General features: G+C 48.3%; 1 protein-coding gene and 1 long non-coding RNA gene across 3 annotated transcripts in view; one reads left to right on the forward strand and one right to left on the reverse strand.

Annotated features, from left to right (window-relative positions):
* The window catches only part of EXOSC7 (exosome component 7), a 36,482-nt gene extending 36,011 nt beyond the window's left edge, over positions 1-471 (forward strand). For both annotated transcript variants that reach the window (XM_047095385.1, XM_047095386.1), the window contains exon 8: positions 232-471. In XM_047095385.1, the coding sequence (XP_046951341.1) occupies positions 232-336 (105 nt within the window). In that variant the 3' untranslated portion in view covers positions 337-471. The remainder of the gene's footprint in view (positions 1-231) is intronic.
* LOC124523606 (uncharacterized) lies at positions 366-932 on the reverse strand. The gene is made up of 2 exons (XR_006965047.1): positions 845-932; positions 366-634 (listed from the first exon to the last, which is right to left on the reverse strand). It is a non-coding gene; the product is annotated as an uncharacterized LOC124523606 (long non-coding RNA).
* Positions 933-8,678: the final 7,746 nt, after the last annotated feature.

The raw sequence follows: 8,678 nt of genomic DNA on the forward strand, positions 1-8,678 counted from the left end.
TGTTCTCCTTTGTCTTTGTTTTTAGTATGAGATTTTTCCAGAAGGTAACTGTTCTGTTGTTGTTGTTGTTGTTTGGGGGTTGTTTTTGTATTGACTTGTTTAATTAAATAAAAGTCCCTTAAGGCAGATGGAGCCGGTATAGTTTGGACGGCTGCCAGGCAGCAAGGGAAGCTCTCCTGGTCTGGGTGTGTGTGCCTCACAAGTGGGTGTGTGTTCTCTTCTGCCCTGCAGACTGGCAAGCGAGTGGGCAAGGTGCTGCACGCCTCCCTGCAGAGCATTCTACACAAGGAGGAAAGCCTGGGGCCCAAGAGACAGAAAGTCGGATTCCTGGGATGACTCACGTCAGCGCAAACACGGGCTGCGTGTTTCTTCCTTTTCCTTTTCTAAGCCGCAGTTTGTATATATTTTTCTTACCTGCTGTAAACCTGAGCTGACATTCGTACGTGTAAAATTAAAGTCTGTTTTCTAGTCTGGTTTGGTATGGCTAGAGTTCTTCAGCTGTAAGCCAAGGTGCCGTTCGGTGACCGCCCGGAACGTCTGGCCCTCGTGTAGCCAATGGCAGCTGAGCCCAGGGTTGCGGTCCGAGGGGGAATTCTCTGATCGTGCCTCTCCAGGGAGACTCCTTTATCTCCTGCTGCAGGAGTTCAAAAGAACAACAACACGAACACGAGAATAAGGGCCTGCCAGAAAAGTGGTTTAAAGGAAATGCTTATGATAATGTATTTTGTGAAAAATATTTCCCCTGTAGGGCTTTCAAAACAAGAAAAACACACACACACGGTTCATTCTTGTGGATGTGGTGCTTCTGAGGGAGAGAAGGGAGGCATATGCCCCAGATACATACTCGTGGCTTCTGCCGGGCTGGTGAACCTTCCTCAGTCCCGGGGAAGCCCAGTTCTTGCTTCCTGCCCTCCCAAGAAATTCACGCCGAGCTCCCTAGGGTCGGGGTGCTTAGTGGCCACTTTGCCCCTTAGCCACAGCTTTCTTATCACTCGTTTTGAAATTGCTCTGCATTTTGTAACCACTCCCTGGTGTTTCATAAGATTTCCTTGCTTTATCAGCATGAAGAAGGCTGCTTCAGAGATGTTGTCATGTGATTACTCAGCCTGTCTTCCCACTCTGGGGACAGAGGGAAGGCCATTCTTGATGGCCCCAGAAGGCTCCTCATAGCCTGTATTTGACTCACAGCGCAGTGTGTTAGAATTAAGTCTGCTCACAGGTTGAGCAATCTCTGTTTTTTTCCAAACTGAAACTCCCCAGTCAGTCTTACAGAGCTCTGGGGAAGGAGCTGATTCACCAAGGGCGAGTATTTCAGCCATGGCATTTGCCCTCTGCATTTCGGCTAGACAAATAGAGTGAGGAGTTAGGAACTTAATGCCTCATGGAAGGAACATAATGTGAGCTGAAGCCGTTGCAGACTCGTCCCAGAGGCCCTGGCATGGCACCTTCCGGCATGGCCAGGTCCGTCCAGCAGAGAGAAATAGTGCCTAGACTTGGGGCTGCCGCCCTCTCGAGAACACAACCTGGGTTTTCATTTTTTGTAAATGCTTTTCCAGCGATTGTTCCTCCAGGAACCGTGACAGTGCTCCCAACACATCAGCCTGCTCCTCCCGCCCCTGCTCCTGGCTGACGGCCCGTGATGGAACATTGACAGTGGTCAAGAGGCAGCCAGACTTTGGATCAAGTTTAGAAGCTTCAGTCTTGCTGATTAAAGACCTCAGACGGACGAGGCTTTGCCAGGCTGGGGGTATGACCGCTGCCCAACTGGGCTGACTGGCCGAGCGGTGAAAATGGAGGTGAGAAATATGTTAGCATCTGTCTCTGCCACCACCTTTCCTGAAGGCCACCCCTCCTGGTAAGAAGTGCATATCACAGGGGCGCCTGGGTGGCTCAGTCAGTTAAGCGTCCAACTCATGATTTCAGCTCAGGTCGTGATCTCATAGTTCGTGGGTTCGAGCCCTGTGTCGGGCTCTGCATGCTGCCATGCACAGAGCCTGCTTGAGATTCTGTCTCCCTCTCTCTCTGCCCTCCCCCAACTCACATACTCTCTGTCTCTCTCAAAATAAATAAGTTTAAAACAAAATTTTTAAAAAGTATACATCACACACGAAATGGAACACCCAATGAGCAAGGTCTGTCCAGGAGGTTCATATATTGGAAATATGTGATTATTGCAGCTTTCAGAATAAAGGAGGAGAAAACTGATGGCAGAGACTGGCAAAGACTTGGAAAAATACTGTCCTGGAGAGACTCAGTGTTTCCTCCAGCAGAAAGAGAGCTGTCCTTAGCAGCCATTAAATAATCATCAGGGAATGCAGTGTTCTAGAATATTCAAGTTGATCTTTTAAAAAAAAATTTTAACGTTTATACATTTTTGACAGAGTGCAAGTGGTGGAGGAGGGGGGCGGCGAGAGAGAAGGAGACACAGAATCTGAAGCAGGCTCCGGGCTCTAGGCTGTCAGCACAGAGCTCGAACTCACAAGCCGTGAGATCATGACCTGAGCCCCTAAGTTGGTCGTCTTGTTTCTGTGATTTCTTGGTCTCCCAAATCATGTAAATTTAAGCCTACAAAATACATCCGTTTAGAATATTAGCCCGCTCGGCCTTGAAGTATGTGCACCCCAAAAGTGCTGGGGACTTAACCCTTCCTGAGACAACCCACAACCACGCGGGGACAGGAACCATGGAGACATGCTGTTCCATCTGATCCTCGGGTGGACGCTTCTGAGAGTTAACTCGGTACTCTTGACAAAACACGCCAGTGGGACCGTGCCTCATGACCTCATGACCTCATGACTGTGGTCAGTCCTTTCCTTCCTTGTTTATTCTCCCCAGTCCCTCCCTGTTGGATCACTTCCCAAATAAACTACCAAACACGAGTCCTTGTCTCAGGCTCTGACTTGGGGAGTGACCCAGACTAAGCATTTGGTACTAGACGTGGCCTTAAAAAAGCAGACCCTCCAAATGGGTCTTGGAAACGAAACCAGTCATTGGCAGATAGCAGCAAAGGCCCTGTGGGTCAGTGATCAGTGTCATCATTACCAAAACTTGCCTGTGGTGGGTTGGGATGAGGTCCAGGAGAGGTCATGTGGGGTCATGTGAAAGCTCTACCACATGGAAGCATGGAGTCAGTGGTAATTATGAGGATTGTTTAGTTGACTGGCTTCTATTAACTCTGAAAAGCCTTTTAAAAAGGAATGAAAGGCTCGTCGGCCAACTCTCAACTTGTGGTGTGGCATAAAAACCACGGGACCTTCATAGTACAGTTTAAGGAGACCGATCTGCAGCTTCTACATAGAAGGTATTGACATTCAGACCCAGGATGTTCTTGTGCATGACTGGCAGAGCTGCGAAGGAGACAGGCTGCCTCCTTGGCCAAAGTCAGGGCTTTTGTCAGGAGAGAAAGGGACCGAGACCTGGGATAAAGACAGGATTTTCATCCCCAGTATTTCCCTGAATGCTTTGGGCAGACAGAAGAAGCCCCCGCCCCCTGGCTGAAGGAGAGCAGCCATTTCCCGGAAGAAACACGTGACCACCAAAATAATTGCAAGACCTGGCTTGGCATGTACCAGGGAGGTGGGAATAGGAGTGGGTCTTGAGGGTATTGGACCAGGGCTATGGCTGAAAAGATTTCATGTCCTGGTAAGGAGGTCCGACTTGTTGCTAGTTCCCTGCTGGGGTAGCCCCCTGAAGTTCGGACCTGAAGTAAATGAGGAGGAGATGCCAGAACTGAACACACATAGAAAAGGCAACAACTCTTCTTGGATGCGTAAGAGCGGTGAGGTCACAGGGCAAACCACTGCTCCCCAAATTGGAGAGAGCAACAAAGAGCCACAACTTCCTGGAAACCAATAAGGGAACCGGCCCAGGGGAGGGAAACCTGCATTATAACTGGTAGATTGCTGGAGGCTCAGTGTGGACAGCTCTGTCTCACCTAGGGGTGTATGTGTGTGAGGGGGCTAGTCAGAGTCAGGTAGCTGAGAAGCAGCGTGAAGTTCACAGTCCAGGAGGAGAGGCACACTAAGAGACCTGGTCACACCACAGATCACTTCCCCTCATCAGCCTATTTCTGGCAGTTCCTTTTTACCCAGGACATTGTGTTTGTGCATGAAGTGAAAAGTATGAGGCATGCTAAAAAGCAAAAAACACACTTTGGACAAAAAGAGCAGGCACCAGAACCAGACTTGGCAGGGATATTGGAATTAACAGACTGGGGATTTAAAACAACCATGATTAATATGTAAGGGATCTAATGGATAAAGTAGACAGCATGCAAGAACAGATGGGAAATGTAAGCACAGAGCTGGAAATCCTAAGAAAGAACCAAAAAGAATTGCTAGGGATAAAAATGCTGTAACAGAAATGAAGAATGCCTTACAGGTTTATCTGCAGGCTGGACATGGTAGAGGAAAGAATCTGTGAGCCTGAGGATATATCAATAGAAACCTCCCAAAATGAAAAGCAAAGAGAACAAATACTTGAGAAACAGAATGGAATATCAAGGGATATAGGACAATGATAAAAGGTGTAACATAGGCATGATGGAAATACCAGAAAAAGAGGGAAAAGAACAGTAGAAATATTTGAGACAGTAATGACCGAAGATTTCTCCCAAATTAATGTCAGACACCAAACCACATATCCTTCAGTCAACTGGGTATAAAGAACCTGTATAGACTACTTCATCAACAGCTGAATATACATTTTTCCCAAGCCCGCATGGAACATTCGCCAAGATAGACCACATTCTGGGCCATAACACACACCTTAACAAATGTAAAAGCATAGAAGTCACACAACGTTCTGCTGTCAGACCACAACGGAATTAAACGAGAAATCAATTACAGAAAGATAACTGGGAAGTCCCCAAATACTCGGGGATTAAACAACACACTTCTAAGTTAACACATGGGCCAAAGAAGAAATCTCAAGTGAAATTAAAAAAATATTTTGAACTAAATGAAGATGTAAGCACAACCTATCAAAATTTGTGGGATGCAGCTAAAGCAGGGCTTAGAGGGAAAGTTATAGCAATTGAATGCATATTATTAGAAAAGAAGAAAGATCCAAAATCAGTCAGCTAAGCTTCCATCTTAGAAAAAGAAAAGCAGATTAAGCCCAAAGTAAGCAGAAGAAGAGAAATAACAAGAATGAGAGCAGAAATCAGTGGAATTGAAAACAGGAGATCAATAGAGAAAACTAATGAAGCCAAAAGTTGTTTGTTTGTTTTTTTTTAATTCCAGAGAAGGGAGAGATCAGAAGCGATCAGGCCATCATCAGCCATTTTCTTCCCTGGGGATATTTGCAGGTTCTGCCCGTGCACTAAGGATCAGATTTGGTGCACATAGAAGGATCCTAATGGGAGGCGGGTGGGAGAAACCAGCAAAACCTGGCAAGATTATGCAGGGCTAGGGTGATGATTTGGAAACCTCATGATCCCTAATAACACAGCCAGGTTTACATTTGTTGAATTCTTAGGCTATCTGGGGAGGCAGGGACTTTTAGTAAGGTAGATTGAAATCTGTTGTATCCTATAGAGCTAATCAGGTTTTCTGTTTCTTCTTGTGTATGCTTTTATAGCCAAGATTATAACTGGGCTGAGCATGCCTAGTTTATCCTTCGCAAATTTACAAATCAGATGATTTACTGTCTTGCCCCTGGACTGGACAGAATAAAGGGAGGGACAGATGCCATTGAGCCCTGAGGACCATGTGCCTTCTCAGACCAGTCCTCCTCTTTCCACACCTTTGCAAGTCGCCAGCCTGCCTCACACCTGGGGTCTGTGTGTGTCCTTGCAAGGATCCCATGTGTAGGTGGGAGAGAGATTATTGTCCCATTTTATGGACGAGGAATCTGGGTCTTGAATAACTTGCCCCAAAGGATCCAAGTGCCAGATGTCTGAGCTGGGTTTGAAATCCAGGACGCCAGTGCTCTCTTCATTGGGGCATTGTTGACCTTAGAGACAAGACAACCAAGGAACGTGAGCCCCCTAAGAGCCAAGAACTTGGCTAGGTGGTGTATCGCCTCTCCCAGTGTTGTGTGCCCCAGGGCCTGGCGATACTGGTTGAATGCATGACAGCACCAGGCCAACCAGGTTTGAAAAGGAACAAATGACTGTCCTGATGAGAGGGTCCTGGAGGCCAAGGTTATAAGCCATTTGTCTTTGGTTTTGACGAAGGGCTGAGACTGCCTTTGCAATATTTTTGGAGGTGTGTACCCTTCATGCTCTTACCTTTGAAGAGAGTCTGGAAAGTTCTCTGCCTCCACAGGCGGGCCACATTTCTGTTGATACAGGGCCAGCGAAACTAAAAGGAAACAGCTGTGCAGGACGAGGGTAGGGGGTGGGGGATGGCTCCATGTTGGACCATGGAAGTTTTCGTGGTGTTTGGGCTGACATGGGTGGGGTGGCCAGGGTTCGTTTTATATAACTCAGACTTCCAACAGCTTTGGAGATGGAAAAAAACCAAAAACCAAAAAACCTTACTTAAAAACAAAAATATGCCCTTTAGAGCTCTCCTGGTTTTTCTGCCTCTGGGCTTTGTTATCAAGATCATTCTTTGTTCAGGGAAATTGGCACGAAAAGATTAGACCCTGAAGGCCGGGTGTTAGTGCATGGACATGTCCCAGGGGAGGGAGGCGGTCACTCGTGAACAGTAGCACGACTCTCCTGGCTGAAACCATCCCCGACTTGCTCTTCCGCCTGGCCGAGGCCTCACAGCCAGGGCCAGCAGAGGAGGTCTTTCATTCTGGGAGAATCGAATCCATCAATTCCACCAGGGCTGTCCGTGAGTCCATCACAGGTGACCACAATGGTGGGCCTCACCTGGCCAGGGACAGTGGGCGGTGGACAAGGGGAGCCGGATATTTTAATGGCTGTGAGCTCGACATTGGCAACAAATGAAGCAGAGAGCCCATGAGTCCGTGTCTTTTTGAACAGTGACCATTCTGACCACAGGCAGGCCCCTCGAGAACATGTATTGCTCTGGGAGCTGAACCATAATGAAAACAAGTAACAAGCAGAATTCTGTTGAAAGGTGATTTTCCAGAAGGTTAAAAAAGGTCCAGGAACCGTATTGTAGAGGAAGATGGGAGCAAAAGGGAAAAAGAAACACCGAGAAGGGTCACAATGGCCAGTTTTAGGTATTTGCTGGCCTCTTCCGGGATTGCCCCCCTGCCTCACTGCAGGGAAACTTCACAGCAAGCCGAGACTCTGATGATGGACCAGCTGCTTTGCAGAGTAGTGAGGTGCCCGTCCCAGGAGGGGTTTAAGCGAGTCCAGGGAATCTGAGAGGGTCAATGGAAAGGGGGCATCCCTCATTAAGATACCAGACTGCATCTTCCAACCTGCTTTTTAACTCAGAGGCTGAGAGACAGTGGGCCGCTTGTATTTTCTGAGGCCCACTGAAGCAATTAAAAAATGATGAAATGTCAAAATAGGTTTACAAAAATAGTGATGTATCTTAAATGTTTGCCGTTAACGATATCGCCCTTCTAACACACACAACCATGCACGGCAAATGCTGTTCACAAGACGGGACTCCCCTTTAAAGCATCATTCTGATGGGGTGCCTGGGTGGCGCAGGCGGTTGAGCAGCCGACTCCTGATTTCAGCTCACGTCACGATCTCACGGTCTGTGAGTTCAAGCCCTGCCATCAGGCTCTGTGCCGCCAGCTCAGAGCCTAGAGCCTGTTTCGGATTCCGTGTCTCCCTCTCTCTCTGCCCCTACCCGGCTCCCATTCTCTTTCTCAAAAATAAATAGACATTAAAAACAATTTTAAGTGTGCGATGAACTTGTCTTCTCTTAGGGCTGTGGGTGTATCTCCAGGGCTGCGTAGACCCCCTTTGGGAGACATGCCAAGCCTACACCTGGGGAGACCCCAAGGCAAAAGACACCTTCCCTGTCGCGATTTTATGTAAGTCATTTTATTTGATTTAACTTTTTAAAAGTTTAGAGAGAGAGAGAATGAGCAGGGGAGGGGCAGAGAGAGAGGGAGAGAGAGAATCCCCAGCAGGCTCCACACTGTCAGGGCAGAGCCTGATGCGGGGCTCAAACTCACCAACCGTGAGATCATGACCTGAGCCAAAACCAAGAGTTGGATGCTTAACCGACTGAGCCACCCAGGCGCCCCTCCATAAGTCATTTTAACAGCACACTGACTCCCAGTTGCTTGCAGAGGGGCTCCGTGTATTGCACACACACATGCACACACACCGACGAAAAGCTGCAGGGTGAAAAAAAAAAAACAGATACTGCTCACCACTTACTAGAAAACTCTCTAAGCAAGCCTCCTTTCTGGAGAACAGAGAGTTCACCTCCCAGGTTACGTAGGAGAGAGTCGCACTCCCCCATTAGCCTCGCTTGGGGGCGCTAAAGCTGGACAGAGGCTGAATGTGTCCCTGCTACCTCCCCAGGCCCCGGTCTGTGTCCAAAGTTTAAGGTTGGCTCGAGCAGCGCTTTGAGGTCTGCCCTGTCTACATCTGCGGCTTTATTTCTTCCCCATCCCCACCCCCATTAGTGTTCAGGATGGAGAATGTGCAGGGTTCTGTCCACCAGGAGCGCTGTCCACTCCTGTCCCCTCCCCTTCTTCTTCCTCCTGTCCCCTCCCCTTCCCTCTGTGGTCCCCCCCTCAGCTGGGGGCTGCCTTCCTTCCCACCCCCGCGCTCCACCCCGTTAGGT

This window comes from Lynx rufus, unplaced genomic scaffold, assembly GCF_022079265.1.
Source record: "Lynx rufus isolate CCGP_SWC_20201006 ecotype Redwood Valley unplaced genomic scaffold, mLynRuf1.p SCAF_4, whole genome shotgun sequence".
NCBI classification, from domain to species: domain Eukaryota; kingdom Metazoa; phylum Chordata; class Mammalia; order Carnivora; family Felidae; genus Lynx; species Lynx rufus.